The 19,068-nt window shown below is 38.0% G+C and overlaps 1 protein-coding gene across 2 annotated transcripts in view; it reads right to left on the bottom strand.

Annotated features, from left to right (window-relative positions):
• The window catches only part of fam171a1 (family with sequence similarity 171 member A1), a 57,886-nt gene that overhangs the window by 19,677 nt on the left and 19,141 nt on the right, over positions 1 to 19,068 (bottom strand). Inside the window, exons 2-5 of one of the 2 annotated variants that reach the window (XM_022668752.2) lie at positions 9,738 to 9,965; positions 8,396 to 8,488; positions 2,923 to 3,081; positions 1,127 to 1,303 (exon numbers count right to left, since the gene is read on the bottom strand). In XM_022668752.2, coding sequence (XP_022524473.2) covers positions 1,127 to 1,303; positions 2,923 to 3,081; positions 8,396 to 8,488; positions 9,738 to 9,965 — 657 coding nt within the window. The remainder of the gene's footprint in view (positions 1 to 1,126; positions 1,304 to 2,922; positions 3,082 to 8,395; positions 8,489 to 9,737; positions 9,966 to 19,068) is intronic. The other variant, XM_049464568.1, reaches the window with a different exon arrangement.

Genomic DNA, 19,068 nt, shown 5'->3' with positions numbered 1-19,068 from the left:
TGGGGTAAGATCACCAAACGCTCTCTTCAGTCAATCAGATCTGTGCAGACGCGGTAAGGAAATAAATAAATGAATAAACACACCGCTCCTCACGCGGGATCGAACCCTTGTTGTCAGGGTCGCGGTACCGCGTCCGTGAAAAAGCGCCTTTATAAAGAGGGAGCCCGAGAACGGGTGGAAAAACGAGAACGGCCGAAAACTAGTCACGCTGAGCGCGACAGAGAGACAGGGGATAAATGTAAACAAAATCTGTCCAGAGAGGCATTTCTTCTTCTTCTTCTATATTTTTACATCATTCAGTTCAAACAACCTTACAGGATATAGCACTTAATTATTTAATATAATTAAATACCCCTGATATAGAAGATGCTTCTGCTACTTTTAAGTTGTATGTCTGGCTGCATTTTGGCTCCAGTGAAAACAATAAACAGTAACAGAGTGACCAACAAGACACAAACCATATATAAATACTGTAAGTAAATCCTACACGTGACTGTTTCATAGGCAGTGGTAATAATCCATTAGCTCTGTACTGTATTTAAAAACATGTTCTGTCTCTGTTTGCAATTCAAGCATAGTCTTAATATGACTGGTTATGTTTATGCATAGTTAAATTACAAGAGATTTAGGAGAAAAAAAACACAAACCATAGTCTTAATATGACTGGTTATGTTTATGCATAGTTAAATTACAAGAGATTTAGGAGAAAAAAAACACAAACCATAGTCTTAATATGACTGGTTGTGGTTTGCACTTATTGTTTGCACTATATAAGACCTAGAAAAGTTTTTTTATTTTTTATTCTTATTTCTATTCCTTATAGAATCAATGTGTGAGAGAAACCAGTCTGTTAAGTTTGCGGTATATGATTTTGTCCAAAGAAAAAAGAAAAAAAAAAAGTTTTCTTTAAAATTTTATTTTTGAATCTCGTCTCGTCTCGTTATCGTGAACCCAATATCGTGTCTCGTCTCGTCTTGTCTCGTGGTATTAGTGTCTCGTCACACCCCTAATAATCGAAATAACTGACTAGAGGTTGTTATTTTACATTGTGCAAAAAACGAATGAACAAATAAAAATCCTTCATAATGATTTTAAATAAAATATTTTTAGGCTGCCTTCCACTCACCGAGTTTGGGATCGAACCTCCAGGCGGGTATGTGGTCATTCTCCTTCAGGCCGCTATTGGCAGGCAGAGGAATGCTCACGCTGATTGGCTCACTGACTTGAAGCTCCGTCCCGTCGCTTCCCAGAAGATGAACGCTGATTGCAGCTACAGGGGTCAGCTCAAACCTATGGTCACTGCCTACAAGAGCGAGACAGAGAACAGAGAAAAAGCGAGAGAGAGAGCGATAGTGAGGGGGTGGGGGTTAAAAGAAGGAGGAGAGGAGGAAAAGGGGGTCAAGTAAGAGATTAATCAGCCCAAATAACTCCAAACAAAGCACACTCAGTAATACAGGAGAAGGAAATACAAACATTAAAAGGCTCTCATGGTCCGGCTCGTCTCGCAGCGATGGGGTATTGATTCAGATAATGGCACAATCTAAATTATAAATCAAAATGGCAATTTAATGGCACCCCCACCAATAACAATTCTGCTGTTAAGAGGGTTAAAGCGTATCAGTCACATACCTGCCAGCAATTGAAAACTGTATTACTTTAGATAAAAAGTGTATAATTCATACCAATATTGTGTTAGGAAAAAAAAAACAAGCAAACAAACAATAAATAAGTGACTGACTGACAATTACAATTGCAATCTTTATTTCTATTTGTTCTTTAGCTCAAACTCCTAATCAAATAATCCCTGAAAGCTCTCAAGAATGGCCCCTTTAGCCCCAGTATACAAGGTGTGTGTTTATATGAGTAAGAATTATGCTTATGATGCTTATACAATCAATTTGGAAAGATTTCAGACTCTTACTTTTTTCACGTTTTGTTACGCTGAGGCTTTGAGGCCAGTCTGCACTCAGTAACCCACAAAGTGAAAGTGACTTTTAGAAATGCAAAAATGCAAATGTATTAAAAACAAAAACTAAAACTAAAAATGTTGCATTACACATATATTTGCTGGGAGTTTAAATGCATGTAATGGACAAAACGTATGTGTAAGACGAGCCTTCTCATAGAAGGGCAGTACTTACAGCTATCATTTAAAACTAATTATTAAAATCCAAATCAGAGCTGCTGGTGAGCTGCTGATGGAACAAAACTAATCCTGAAGTGTCTAAAATTCACTGAGAAATCAGCAACCAAACCTAATAGAACTACAAGGTGCTCCTATATGATCAGTGGAGCTGAAAAATGAACAATGAGTGTAGAAACATTGAGGCAACATTATTGTAATGGATGTCTGGAAAAAAACACAATTACTACAGGTACTAAACTTGATCTGCATCCCTGCATAAACATACACAATATACACAACATTAGGAGTGTACCATATCATACTGTACGCAATAATATCACAAAAATAAGCTGAAATATCATTATATTATTTTAAGGCCATATGGTCCATCAGGATACAACTTTTTGTTGTTTGTAGCATTCTGATTAAATATCTACTAGAGACAGATTATATCTTTCCAGTATAATTTATTTTACTTTAATCCTGGATATATTGAGTGCATTATTAGTACCATCAGATTCTGGATCATTGAGTTTGACATTGAAAATCTTGATTATGAGTGTGCCATATCACATTGTATGATATAACATTGGCAAATAAAATTAAACATTAATGCATTAGTGCATTCCTGAAATTATAAAAGTTGTAGTTTAAGGTTTTGTCATTTTGCCAAGAATGCTGTTATCGCAAAATTACCCTAAAATATCATGATAATATTCTAGGGCCATATCTCCCACCCCTACGTAACACTGTATTAAACAAACCTGCACATGTGTGTGCTTGTGAGTGTGTGCTACCTGTGCTGTTGGAGCGGAGGCCCTGCAGGTAGGGGAAGTGCTGAGTGTCTTGTCCTGAGTGGCTCACAGTAAGAAACGAGGTCAGGTTGGTGTAGGTGGCATTTGGAGGAAGACTCAGTGCTCTCCTCTGGAACTGAACCCACGGCTGGAGCCTTGATCCTGTACACACATACACACACACCCACACACACACAGTTGGCGATAATGCATAGCAAACATGCAGACAAACAAGCAAACGTTTAAGCTGGTATCTCACTTAGTTTGCAAATACTAGGATTAAAAGTTAAGATCGGAATCTAAATAGCCATTTCATTTCTCTGGAAAAATCGAGCTTACATCCATCCCTTTACTTCAAACATAGTTAATAAGCCAAGACATGTTCGGCACTGAAGCTACTAGGTTAATGTAGTCAACGTATGCCATCTGGGAGCCTGCATGTTGTCCAACAAACAACACATTCAACAGTTCAGTGGTTGAAACACCAGCACACCAGCACACAAACTGAGAGGTGGAGGGGCGGAACAAGCGGGGTAGTCAACCAATCAGTACTGGTCTCTCCTGCAGCAGCGCGGCCACGGTCAGATACAAAACCCGGGAGGACAGCCTCTCCTGTGAACTGTAACTAATGGGGCTTGACTGGAAGTTACCTTGACAATGTCAGCAGCAGAGAGAAAGAGGAGAGGTCATATATTTCTCCTTTGACGTCGTGAAAAACAAGACATCTCTGCTAGAATCACCACAAATCTTCAGACTACTGCAGACAAGTCCCACAGATCTCCATGCAGAGACCCACGTTTTAATGCTGATGTTATTTCATGAGCTGATGGTGTTTATTGATTAAGATCAGATCACCTGTTTAGTCCCACAGTGGGAAAAAGTATAGCTAGTGTTGACAGCAGAAACCGGTTTTATAAAGGAAAAAGATGTAGCGAAAATATAACAATAAAATAAGTTAATATATTAACCCAAAAGTCTGTGTAAAGTTACTTACAGCACTTTCTCATAAGTATCTTACTTTAACTCAAAGTCTCTTAGTACATCCTGAGAGCATCTCTACAGGACAATGTGTGAATGTGTTTTTTTTTTTCATTTATAGAACGTAGCTACAGTAGGTGTGCTGGGTTAGTGCTGGAGATAAAACTAGATCCTTTAAAAGCTTTGCTTTTGCATCTACAGCTCTGTTCAAACTGATTTCTAGAACAAATTTTTAAATGTAAAATATTTTTAGTTACATACCTACAATAATAATATACATGAAATCATATATAAATACATTTCACATTCAAACATTAACAATAAAACACAATTGGTTAATAAATGTTTAATATTTTATAAGTGTGTAGTTAATAATTCAAGGGAACTGAAGAAAAAGCATTTACATATATACTCTTTACATTTTAGTTGACTAAATTGACTGTAATTTTAGTCTAAAACTAAAAACATTTCAGATGACTAAAATTATGACTAAAACTAAATGCCATTTTCGTCACAAGACTATGACTAAAATCTAAATCAAAATTTGTTGTCAAAATTAACACTGCCTTGCAGCACTAAAGAAGCCAACTCCAGCCCCCAAACACATCTTGGCTGATTGGCTGCGTTTGGGGTTAGGGGAAATCCATAAATTTGATTCCTTCAACCCATCTCCTTCACCCTCCCCGGACGTTCCTCTCTCGCTCCACCTCTCTCTCTAAATTGAGCAGGTCAGTAGATGCTGGCGTCCAGGCAGTCCTGTATGGCTCTCAAGGGAGTGATGATGTCATTGAGTTTCCATTGTGGGGAGTCTGCATTCCACAGACATGACACGAGCTACAGTCCCCCCACATCCTATCCCGCCATAAACGTCTTCCACACCCACCCTCCGAGAACCAGAGCAGAACAAGACCCTTGGAAAGTGTGTTCTTAACCATGCCTGAATCTCCTTCCCAATGGCCAGTGAAGTAGCGTTATTGTATTAAACGTTGTTTAAGCCTTGCTTAAGACATGCATATATATCGTCCCTGACACTCAGAAACTGTGGTGGTCCTACCTTGAGATTGGCTTTTTAACATACTGTAATCTGTAATTGTTTTTTCTAAATGTTTCCTATAAAAATGTTTTGGAATAAAAACATTTTGAATTACATCTCTGACAGGCAAAGGGTCGTGGGAGAGAATTATGTAATAGTACGGCTTAGGAATGCCCACACCTGTATAAGTTGTGGAGTGTTATCTTGTGAGTGAGGGTGAACACTGGCCAGCATACTCATTTAACATTAACAACTGTAAGAAGCTTCTGCAGATCAACCAGTTCTACCAATCAATCGTGGCCAGCATTCTCTTCTACGCTGTGGTGTGCTGGGGAGGCAACATGAAGCGGAGAGATACATCACGGTTGGACAAGCTGGTCAGGAGGGCCGGGGCAGTGGTTGGAGTGGAGCTGGAGTGGAGCAGTGGTTACAATAGCTGAAAGAAGACTTTGGATAAACTGCTTTCTATCATGAACAATGATAGTCACCCACTTCACACCACCATCATGAAGCAGAGGAGTGTGTTCAGTGGCAGACTGCTGTCACAGAGCCGCACAACAGACAGACTCAGAAAATCCTTTATTCCGAGAGCCATCAGACTCTTCAACTCCTCTCATCAGGGACGGGATGCTGCTGCTGACTGAGTTTAACCCAGTCACACCACATGGACATTATTACTCAACCACTTAATTATTTACACTAACACTTCCCCAACCTCACTTACATTCAAGTACACTTTACTCATGATTGGGTATTCACATATTCACATTCTCTTTTTAGAACTATATTTGTTACAGATACATATTTATATTATATTTCTCTATCACATCAGCCACTTTCATAATCAATGTCATTGCACACTGCACTTTGCTCTGTTAATTATTTAATGAACATTACCAACATCTACTGCACTGCTCTGTTTACAGATATATATCTTACCTTGTATAGTACGTTTTTATAGCCTTATATATATATATATATATTATATATATTTATATATATTACTTTTTCTCTATTCTTCTGTGTTTTAATTTATGTTTGAATCTGTTTCTTATTGTATTGTGTTGTTGCTGCTGGATGCCTAAATTTCCTTCGGGATAAATAAAGTATCTATCTATCTATCATCTATCTATCTCACGACAAGGCAACATGAATTATCGTAATTTTAGCGAGGCCTGTTAGTGGGTGCCAGATGGATGGGACATTCCATTCCCAGAGTTTTTTATTGCATTTAACATTCCTCGATCCACAGCGACACATGTGAACTGGAAATACATCACAGAAGGTATTAATACCCACAGTGGGCAGCAACGCAGTGGGTGGTAATGACAAGAGCCCCACATGCATGTCCTGCGGGTCAGTGCAGCATTCTTAGTTTCAATGGACATGGCAAAAGTCATGGACCCTTGTGTTGTCTTGTGGGTCAAAAGTGACCAGCTACCATGTTTAGCTTTAGAAAATACCTTAAACTATTTTTTTCCAACTTGAAATTTTATGACTTTTCCTTAAGTCACCCCATCATTAAAAAAAAAAAAATAGTAATAATAGTAATAATAATAATTTGTTTTTGTTTATGTTTCCATGTGGGCTGTACACCTCTAGGGTAAAAAGATTGTCTTATGGGTCATTTTTGACCCATGAATTATAAAAGCATTTAAACACCAGGAAAAATTATAGGGCCAAACACACAAACTCTCTCTTATACACACAGCATTAAACATCATAAGGATGACTCCAGGGTCAACAGTGTATTCAGCTGCCCATGACCAGCACATTTCATCCCCTCCACCTTTCTCCTGTTCATCACACCAGCCATTGAAAAAAATCATCTGGGAGAATACAAATTTGGAGGATTTAAAATTCAATTAGGCTGCTTTATTTCGAGCTTTGGTGGTCTTTTTGACCCGTAGAACAAGTGGAGTAAACAGGATGTTAAGATCGCAGAAGGGTTAAGCAGGTGTCAATTCTTTTGCCTATATCCTGTAGGAACGCATATCTTCACATGTCTGCGATCAGTGCAATAGATTCCTAAAAACAGGTAATATATCCATAAATGAATTACATTGTTGATGCTTTAAAACCTGGCTCAGTTCCAGCAGACCATTCTCTTCTTTCCAGCACACGAATTATACATTCAGAGACACACCCGCTAATGCCCTGTGCCACTAAACTGCAGAACTGCAGTGCCATACGAAAGAACACACACACACACACACAGACGATTCTTCCACTCTAATGGTTCTCCCAGCTGTCTGTCAGGGAGCTCCCTAAGGAGTGCTTTTCGTCAGTGAGATCCCACCCCCACTTTCTTCTGGCCTTAGCTTATTACCATCTCCCCTCTTCCCTGTTCTGTTACCGGGCCTCCTTCACACATGCACTCTTATACTTGAAGGTAGTGTTAATTAAATGGACAGGCGTTAAGCAAGCCCAACAAAAGAGATTCACACACATTTACACACACACACTCACTAACTAACTAACTCCAGAGCAGCACTGGACCATGAGCTTTGTCAGCAGTGTGACCAGTTCCTGAATGGGGGAGAAAAAAAGTGTGTGTGTGTGTGTGTGTGTGTGTGTGCGCATGTGTGTGGAACAGGAGGGGAGGCGCCCTTTGCTGCACCAAAATCTTGCAGCAGATGGAACTGGATCTCTCAAAGCTGCAGGTGTGTGTGTGTGTGTATGCATTTGCAAGGTAATTGTCCTCTTGTGGAAGGTAATAAAAACTAGGCTACAGGCTACGTCCCCATTGTTGAGCATGTGTGTGTGTCCTTGTTTGTGATGGTTGAAAGTGTGTGTGTGTGTGTGTGTTTGTTTTGAGTGAACATTGATTGAGTGTTCTAAAAGAAAGGCCTAGGAAGAAGAGCGGGTGTAAGTGTGTGTGTGTGTGTGTGTGTGTGTGTAAGACACCTGCTCATTCAGTGTCTTTTCTCTAATCATGGGAGATAATCCTGCTTTTGTTGGAGTGAAGTATCTTACTACAAAAGCAAGGCCTATATACTATATTTTGGAACATTGCTGTAAGGATTTGATTGCATTAAAAAAAAAGTGAGTGGAGCACATTATTTCAGAGAACAGAGTTCCACTGCCCCACAGCTCAATGCTAGGAAGGCTTTATACCACTCCCAATATACCCCACCTCTCTCAGTGCAGAATCAACATGATATTTAATATTTTATTTAAGGTAAAACACTGTTTTTTTCTGGTGAAATCTCATAGACTCACCTATTTAGTTTTTTTTTATTATGATATATTTTATCAACTTGCTCACACTTGTTCACATTCCTAATAATTTGAAGTTCATTCAAGCCAAATTCAAAAACTTCCCATATTTGTGCTCTACTGGTTCCATATTACACAATATATATATATATATATATATATATATATATATATATATATATATATATATATATATATATATATATATAATAGTTTCTCTCACATATACATACACTTATCAATTACCTTGGTATCCAGAGACGATTTGAATGACGTCATCATACACCATCAGAGTAGCAGCTCTCTCAGGGAGAAGATCCAAGCTGAGAGATGAAAAGACTAGAGAGAGAGAGACACACACACACACACACACACACAGAATGAACTAATTAAGATGGGTTCCGTTGTTTGATAGTGCATCACCACTTTATATTTTCCAATAACATTACTAAAATCTAAAGGGCTGAATTTATCTTTTCAATTAATTTTGCAGGAGCTATTTTAGGCCTGATCAAGTTCCAATCCTTTATTTTTTATCACTGTGTTCCAGCAGACCATCCTCTAGATGACAACAGTGAACAATACTCTATATCCAGCCTGCAGCAATAAGGACCATTCTCAGAAAAGTAGCTGAACAGTTTGGCTAAAATATTTTACAGTGCAACAAAAAACTTGACATATCACACACAATATACTGCATCCAATTAAAACTGGCATCAAAACTTACATAAATTATTATTCTTTTTTTCAAACAGGCATCCATTCAATGTTAAGCCTTATCTTTTAGAGATAGAAGGTTTTTGCTGGAAAGTGATTTAAGTCTTGAAAGAAAAAGCAAATGGAAACGATTACTGTCTACTAACATAAATAACGGTTTATTTTTTAGCTGTTTTAGTACATAAAAAAAACTCACAAACATTGTGTGGTCTATTTGGGGAAAATCTGAAGAAAGAAAAATAACTGCTGTATCCATGTTGTAACCTTTTGTAACATGCTAATGAGTTCATGGATGTAGTCAGGAGTGTGGTAATAAATGCTGTTTAACAAATTATGTTCGTAAGAGTCTGCCTATCTTCATCAATGCATTGTGACATTATTATGGTTTGATTTATTGTTATATCTTTAGAAATATTCATTAGTTACAGCCTTACTGTTGCAGTCTGTCGCAGGAGAAGCTGCACAGGACAACCAAGTAGATCAAGCCCTCATTCTGCACCTCACTCTGCACCCTGCAGTGACTAAACCTAAACCAGCCAGGCTTTATGCTGCTCCACTTCTGTGTTTGTCTGTGCAAGCATCCGTGTTTCACTTTTGCTCTGCACTGTTTAGTAAGCTAATCCCTTTAGCTACGGCAGAGCATTCCATTTTCTAACAGCCTGCTGCCTCTCCCCCTCTCCTCAGCCTCCATTACCCCATCCTGACTCTCTCCAGGGAGGGTCCGGGGATAGGCAGCAGGTGGTCCGCTAGGCTTTATACTTCTAAAAGTACAGAAGCTGTAGGGCTAATCCCGCTAACGAGATCTTAAAGAAGAACACGGAAAAAGATGAAAAGGAAAACTGAAGTCACAGAAAGCAAGACAAAACATTACCAGGCATCCTGTTTGGTCGCCATGGGGCGGAGTTTGGCACGTAGCCACGCCTGGTCGCTGTGATTACAAGCAGGTCGCCCAGGCGATAGTGGAACCTGACAAATGCGTTGCCATCAGCGGTGGAGAGCTCTCTGGCGACGGAGGTGTGGTTGGCGAAGATCTCCACGCTCACAGCAGAGAGGGGCTGGTGAGTGGTGGCATCACTCAGGTGAACCTTCAACGCCACTTCTGCAGAAAGAGCACAGAAACCACATTAGTCTCAGACTCAAGAGGTCAAACCAATCAAGCCTGCACAACAACCTGGAAACACCAAGACAATGGTCCATTACTTAACAACTGTTTATTAAATTACACTAGTCCATTACAGGTCTGCCAAACTCATGTGAGGTAACTAAACAGTCTATTCCAACCAGCCCAAATTAGTTACCATATTTTTCACACTGTAAGATGCACTTAAAATCCTTGCATTCTCACGAAAAAACGTCAGTGTGCCTTCTATAATCCGGTGCTCCTTATGTATGAATTTTACCAGTCAGGTATTAAGGAGCAGTAAAGCCACTCCACAGAAGTGCAGCGTGATACAGGAGTTTCACTTTAGTTCTCCAGCAGAGAGACTGGAGCAGCATTAACATTAGCTGCTAACCATGTTAACCGCTAGCTCTTTTACCATTCAGAATAGAGTATTAACGGCCTGTAGCATGCTGCTATCCCCAGCTAGCACTGCTGGAGCAGCATTAGCTTTACCCACTAACCGTGCTAAGCGCTAGCTCTTTCACCGTTCTGAGGAGAGTATTATCGAACTGTAGTCTGCATGTTTACCATGTTAAAACAAGCTACATGGGACAAACCACTAGCTAATATTGCCCTGGCTTACCAAAACACTCAGGGTTCCTCAGCGCTGTTGAGCAGCATTAGTGGAAATCTGGGATTCTAAGCTCATTGTAAAATAAACTAAAGTGCTTTACTCACCTGCTGAATTAGAAGGAAAAGAGAGCGACACTCCCTCTCCTTACTAGTTTTGCATAATGCCACTTATAATCTAGTCCGTCTCATGTATGAAAATAAACCAGAAAACAGACGTTTACTGAAAAATAATAAAAAAATATGGTACATTCAATCAGAAAATGAACCAGAGTCCAATTTAACAAGATTAAAAAGTGCAGAAAACGCTCTGTGCCCTGCGAATGTGTAACAGCGACTGACTGACTAAGACAAGACAACTTCCTCTGACTGATAAATAGCTTGGTTCTGACTAACTGCTGAATTCGATTTACCTGGGCTGGTAGGAACGATATAATTGTTACCAGTGCTTCTCAATAGCATATACCATATAAAAGTGCGTTAATGCATCATTATGCCTTTACATTATCATTATATTATAGTCTTAAAATGCCAATAATATAATATAATCACAATCACATTTAGGACAATATATCATATAAACATATAAACAGTTACTGCGACAGGACTAGTGACATGTTCTTTAGAAGTACAGCATATTTAAAGTCTTGCACAAACAAACCACTTAATGAAGAAAAGAAACAAGATTTTTTTGTAAAAGCTTCTGCATTAAAAGGGTTCAGCCCTCGATCAGCAAGATGTCAAGTCTAATCCAGACTGATCAAGCTGCTGTTGAGGTTGTTCATATTTTTATAACGCGAAAAACTTAGTTGCTGATTTTATGCTTGTCAAGTTCTGGAGTTTTCTCAACATTATCAAAACCAGGAGCTTACTTTCTTTTTTTTAAACCAACACAGCATATCCTCAACATCTCCCAATATTAATATTATTAACAAATTTCAGTAATAAAGAGAAGAAAACTGTGCTACCATCAAACACAACCAGAAATGAAATAACTGTTGCAAAAACAGAAAAATACCTTACGTCATTCGGACACATCACTCATATTCACAGCAATTAGTGAGCTTTCAGTCTCTCACAATTATAATGAAATCCCATTTTATGAGAGACAAAAGCCCACAACAGCAATTACTGCAGCGCAGCGAAGCAGCGTTTTCCAATCATCATTAAAAATATTCATCAAGAATGACTAACTGCACACAGTGTGCTCCTCTCTTTGACATGTTGGTTAATAAAAGAGCCTGATGAGGACTTCAGGTTCTCCTGACTAAGCTGCGAGAACTTCTAAGAGAGTACACAAGGAAACCACCAATCACCACAGAGATAACCTCAAACACTTAAAAAAACTTGTACACATATTAGCCAATAGCAACAAGCTGTGAAAACAATGGATGGAGTTTCCTTCCTCTAGGAAACTCTGGTATGTTTAGGAAGCAACTGCAACAGCACCCTTCCTGTGGAAAACTTCTAATGCAGCTTTAAAGCCCACAGAAGTGCTGCTGCTCATAAACATTACAGCAGGGCTGCTTTCGAAAAGCCTGGCATACAAACACAATTACACTGTTTGCCCAAAGTTTTGATACAGTTTTTGGGAGCTCATTCAAGATGATTTAAATGAAGCCACATTTAGGCTATTAAAGCACAAGCAAATACAGCTCTGAAAAAAAATAAGATACCACTTCAGTTTCTGAATCAGTTTATCTGATTTTGCTATTTATAGGTGTATGTTTAAGTAAAATGAACATTGTGGTTTTATTCTATAAACTACGGACTTTCTCGCAAAAATCACAAACATATTTTACGTATGTGTTATTACTGATTATTAAATGAAGGCATTTACAACCTAATTAGAAAACATTAATAAACTAATTGTAAACCATTTATAAACGCTTTATAAAGGTAGTCTTATTTTACAGTGGTATTCAATTCTTGTTAAAACAAGTAATCATCATCATCATTTATTCACACACATATGATTGAGCATCAAGAATAAAACTAATTTTAACATTTAAAATCATGTGAAAAGGGACACCCTAGGAAGTGAAAAGCTTTTAAATGGGGCCCAAGCACGGAAATACATATACCCCCCAAACCCCCACTCCAGAAATGTTAAACAGCATTTCCTGTGTCTATTAATTTTTTGTGACTGTCACGTCTGGTGCTGTTAGCTCCTCTGTCCCTTCCACACCCAGCTCTAACGGAGGATCTCAGTCTAACAACTACACTACCCAGAATGCACCACCCGCTGACATCACACACCTGATCACGACACCTCACCTGCTTCCTCCAGGAAGTCCGGAATACTAATCACTGGCACTATATAGGAGCACACCACACACACACCCACGCCGCGTATTGTTGGTTCTACCTCTTTACAAAGCGTTTCTGAATTACTTGTCTCTGCTCTTTTTGTGTATGACCTTGCCTTTTGTTTTCTCGACGCCGATTTTTGCCTTTGCCTCTGATATTGGATTTTCTGTGTTTGACCTGGACTGTGTATTTACTACTGCCTCTTGGATTATCTCTGACACTGGATATCTCGTGTATGAACTCTGGACTGTTTCATGGTTATGGTATGGTTTTATCTATGTTGCTCCTGTTATTGGTGATTACCTGTTTTCTGTATCGACCAACGATTTACCTCTGTTTATTTGTAATAAACATTTTAATAGTATCTGTACTTGTCTGCGTTCTGTGCACACCATGACAGTGACAGACCAATAATAATCCAATAATTCTAAATTTTTTCTCGTGAATTTGTTGCCATCTTTGCTCTGGTTATGTGTAGTTTGTGGAATTAATGTAGATTTCATGTCACATAAGCAGCAGTGATTTAACATTTTCTATAAATGAATAATAACGTAGGCCTCTAAAGGCTTAATAATAAAATAAATAAATAAATATCTATGTACAAACTAAAAATGCAGAATTTAATCAGGTCAGCCCTACAAACTTTGGACACATCTGGGTGGACCACTTGATAAACTACTGCTTTTGCACTTTCAGTTAGGAAGATAAAGTGGGGCAGGTGAGAAGAGAAGAATATTGTAAACATGGTGATTCAGCAGATTTATTAGCACGGCGTTTGTTTATATATAAATTACATCATTTTATCATAATAAACACCAGCCCAGGCAAAACACATGTGCTTGCACAGACATGCACCTGTATTGTGTGTTAACACAGGTGCAGAGCAGGTATATCTCTGTGTGTGTGTGTTTGTGTGTGTGTGTGTTTACTCAGCGCTGAGAGCTGTCGACATGCTTCACTGTTATTCTGAAGAGGACACCACTCCTCCACAGCCCAGTCAATGTTTGATCTGACCTCCAGCAAAAAATAGCCCAGTAATGCCTACGTACAGAATAGTGTTTTTGCTCTGGGAGAGCCAGAGCAGACTGCTGACCTGCTAAGAGACAATAAAACTGTCAGGAACCATCAGTCATATCTCTCTCTCTCTTCCTCTTTTACACCCGCCATCCATAACTCTCCATGCAGCAGTTTCTCCTGTCTTTTCTTCTATATATTCGGTTAGAGAATACTCACCTACTCCAGCATTCATGTCATTCAGTGCTGGACGACAATGGTTAAGACGACCCCCATGGTTAGGGATGCACCAATACCACTTTTTCCCTTCCGAGACAGATACTGATACCAATACCAATGCCAGAATTTCAAGTTATCTGCTGATACAGATTACCAATACCGAGATCCACGTAACTGCTCCACATTCGCTTATTGTCCTTGTCCAATGAAAAACAAGCATCTTCATTGATGTGGATTTTTAGTTTACTACATAATTTAAAACACACAAACTGTGTCCGATGGTCCAATAGAAATTCTCCAAAATTGCCCAAATTAAACTCTTTTGACATATACTTCCATTAAACGTAAAAAAAAAAAAGAAAAAAAAAGGTTTTATCTCTCTCATGTAAAGCTACTGTTTTGGAGATACTTGTTTTTCACTGGACAGCAACAATATAAATCCTGATATTCATACTTATTATTATTATTATTATTATTATTATTATTATTATTTTCTGTATCCCAAATAATATATAATAAGCTTGAAAGTAAAGCCTTTCCTGGTTAGTTCGAAAGTTACAGCTCTTTCAAATATTAAAAAAATAAATACTATCATATAAAATCTTTCAGTCAGATCTCGTCTAACAGCATGGATGCACATCAGAAACTGCTTCATTGTATTAGTGCTCAATGCTCTCCACTTCTGAAACAGATATTGTGTACGAGTGGCAGTATAGGAGCAGATACCGATACAGTATTCATATCAGTGCATTACTCGATATGCACACTGGAAAAGGCACAAAAACAAAGGATAGTGTACAAATGCATAAACGCGTTGTATGTTGCAGCTAAGAACAGAAACTTAAAATGTGACCGATAAAAAATATTAGATGTGGTCATAGTCTTCTTATAGGCCATACCAAAAAATGTCTAAACAACCCTATCAAAAATATGCATAATGAAATAAATTACGTTACAGTACATGAACACAGGACTGACTGATACAGGACTGTATCAGTAGAAACCCTGTTTTATTGTTATTTTCTATAGGCACAGTGAGTTTACCCTGTATTACTAATATTAGAACTACCACGGGCTTCTCTGAGAGCGGTTTGAACCCCAAGCTCCCTCGATTTATGCAGAAAAGGCTGTTTAGGGAATTGTGAAAGTTTTACAGTGCACAAATGTGTCCTTGCAGCTGTTACTGTATTCCTATACACACAGCTGAAGAAGTATTTCTATATTTAGATTTTGCTGTTTACAGGATAATGAAAAGGGTTTTTGTAATGTTGTATTTTATAAGATAAGATAATAAATATTACCCTGTTCTGAAAACCAATATAAACTTTAAATTAAAATTTTACATGACTAAATATTTTATGGTTAAACTCCCAATGTTACAAACAATTGTACCATTTTGTTCTAGAAAACATATCTATTTTGGAATGGTTAATAAAAAGTTACATCTGAACTGCTAAAATATGTTGGAACAGATCTGTAGAAGCACAAATACACTTCTCAAAAGATCTAGTTTTATCTCCAGCACAACCCACATTCTGTAAAAAGATGTTCGGTATGTCACTCAGAGACTTCATATGTTAAAGTAACGGTCAGAGTGCTGAAAGGAACTTTAAAAATCTTTTAAAGGGTCTTTGACACATACATGACTATGGGCTCTTTTGAGCTAAAAGTGCTAAATATCAATGACAAAATCTAGGGGCTGCGTTTCGTTTTTGTTAGTTTTTCCAAATTCTTTTGTCCTCAATTTGACTTACTCAGCTATGAATGATTGACACCACTATGGTCTGATCCTGCTGAAAATAGGTATTAGCGTAACGTACATAAAGAACCAACAACCAAACTGAGTTTTAACCTTAATTGCATTTAACCTAAAAATAAGTGCATTATTCTGCCCTAAAAACAGCATTCTCCGACATCACATTTGATGTGCAGGTCATGCAATCCTATTCTGCACATGGATGACACTAACAGTGAGGATCTCGCAGGCCGCAGATCGCAGGTAGGGGTGTAACTTCATGTGTTTATTTATTTATTTATTTTTTACAAACCATTGTGGTATTGAGGTCGCGGTTCAGTTCGCGTAAACGCATGCAGAATACACGGGTATGAGACTTGTGGGGCCAGTGAACATAATGCAGAACTAGAGAGCAGATAATCGCACCCTGTCAAAGGAAATAATTGGTCACCTGCTTCCAGTGTGAACACAGGGTTAGGTGCTCTTTCCCTGTCTCATATTATAATACAGCAAAAAAAAAAATGATCTAGTGTGCCAGATCTAAACCACAATACACTTTTATTACTGTCTCCTCACAATAATACTGGACAATTCCAGCATTAAATAAATAAATCATGATTTTTATTCCTCTAATATATTTTAATGTTGACAATCTAAAGCTGATATTTCGTAAAAAGAACTCAAACACTAAAATGCATCCAGTAATATGCTTAAGCAGTTAAAGTAATGCTGTTGTTTTTGGTCTTAATAAATCTCCACAATAAGGCTCATTGTTTGTTTCAACAAGATCCAAAAGATGGAGCTTCTCATGATGACAGTAGGAGAGAACCCTGGTTTCAAGCATTTAATAAAAGAGCTCGAGCCCCATTACAACATTCCATCCCTAAAAACAAAACAATTATAATGAAGATTTATTGTTATTATGAAATTAATAAATGTGAGGCTATAGAGAATGCCCAGCCTCTTTATTTTTTTCACCAACTGTCTGAAAATGTAGTGAAAATGTACCAAACTTTGGGGTTTATACCGAGGTGTGAACCGAATCATGAATCTTCTGTACCGTTAGACCCCTAGTCACAGGGAATGTTCACTTGTTCATGTGTCATGAGTCCACGTGTCGCTGTACAGACAGAGACACAGTGACAGAAAGCAAGCTGGCAAAATTATTGTTTTGAGAAAGGAAAAAACAAAATAATGCGACGGAGTCTGCCAAACATGGGAGCAATTAAGTTTAATTTGTATAATTCATGCAGCAAAATTGAAATGACTCACTGCCACAATAATCCTGCTCCCTAGTTCATCTTCTCACACAGGAATGCAGAGTAACATGAGAACTTTAGACCAGTTCGACCAATCCCCTAGAACACTAAGATTACAATTTTATAATACAATCAACACCCTGGGAGGCTGAGAGAGTTACATAAGTAGAAGTAACCATAATATGAAGAGACAAAACAAGGCAAGATCACAACAATGACTGCATAAAAATGATCTGGAGGTAGCATACATACAAAAATAAGGACACAACTTATTTTTACAACACAGTTAAATATATAGTCACTTAATCGAAATTTTTACAATACTGCAGATGAAGGAAAGGAAGGAAATATAACAATATATAACTGAATAAATTTATTTAAAAACCTTAAAAAATAAAGATGATTTGACCATGGTTGGAGAGGATGTTTTTTTGTTACACCTCAGACATTTACTTCCTGAGTAATATTTGTGCGTTTCCCTGTGTAAGACACGTAAAAATGCCAGTAGAATCCCACCCAATACACATTTAAAACAGATACGAAATCACATCATTCAGGAGGTGGCTTGAGATGCATTTTAGCCACGTTACAGCAATTTAAACGTATCTGGTGATATGGCCCTATATTTCTATTACAATATTTCAGAGCATTTGTTTGGATCTTCTTGACGATATGAAAACATTGAATTATTTTAATGAATTTCAAAATAACACTACTGCCACAAAATTGAAACAATTACAGTCTAATAAATAATGGAGCAAAAACATAATAATGGAGCAAAAACATATTATTTTAACAAAAGAAATGTACTATTAATTGCTGAATAGTTTATGCATGCATTCAAATTGCAATCAATCAAACAATCAAAAGTAAATAACAAAACAAATGCAGCTTAAAATATTTCACTATTATTACTGTATAGAGTCCACTGCTGTCTAAAATAAATGAATTCATTAATAAACGAACTCAGTGGTTTGTGCAGCACATGTCAACACAACAGTTTTCTCCCGTGCCAGGATTTCAACACAGCAGAATATCCCAATATCTATTTGAGAGAGGAAAGTTCAGACTCATAAAAGGAAGCTACCCCGGGTACAGCACAGCACGCCGTGTCTGGGAACCAAACCTTCCCATTAAACTCTGCCCTGTTAATGGAAAATCCTTGGGTCTGTGTGAGAGATGGAGGTGAGGGAAGAGATTTCTCTAAAAGGTGCATGTTTCCATTCTCTTCTACACAATAAATAAAATCAAGAAATTTGTTTCATTTGCTGTATTTTTGCAATAAAATACAGCCCAATTTAGCATGTCTAGAACTTCGACCTTAAACATCTTAAAGCCCCACTAGGTAGGATTTCCTTGATTATTGAACTTTTTAAAGAAGTAAAATTACAGCTTAAGACTCATTGCAATGCTGCACTGAGGTGTAATAAGAGGAATAGCGGTTCTCTTGTGTCTGTGCCGGAGCTCCTCTGAGCTCAGACCAGACTCTGTAAGTTTTCCGAGGCGGCCGCGACCAACGCTCGCGAGAACTGCGACCTGCTTTCCGACCTTTAGTTCTAACAGTCCTACAAGAACTACTGGTTCATTCTTTACAAACTAACATACAGACACTCTGGCAGAAGCTGAAAAGGGACGGAATATGTCTGTGAAAGCCAGAAAACGAGCAAGAGAAACTAATCCGCCTGAAACATTTATTACACTCTGCAACTGTAGGGGGAGCCCACGAGCACAAAATCTAAATCCTACCTAGTGGGGCTTTAAAGATTTATGACTTGATAGTCATCATTAACTACATTCAGGTTTTAAAAATATTTTGATTTTCGCGTTTTCTGTATTATTATTTTTTTTCCCACTGTAACTCCTTCACCACGGCTTCTGGATAGCACAACAGTCAAAGTGTTGTTCTTCTGAAGCTGCTAATTTAAGCTACACA

The sequence above is a fragment of the Astyanax mexicanus genome, chromosome 1, assembly GCF_023375975.1.
Source record: "Astyanax mexicanus isolate ESR-SI-001 chromosome 1, AstMex3_surface, whole genome shotgun sequence".
NCBI lineage: Eukaryota > Metazoa > Chordata > Actinopteri > Characiformes > Acestrorhamphidae > Astyanax > Astyanax mexicanus.
The sequence above is the reverse complement of the archived record's forward strand: the minus strand, read 5'-3'. Positions and strand labels throughout refer to the sequence as shown.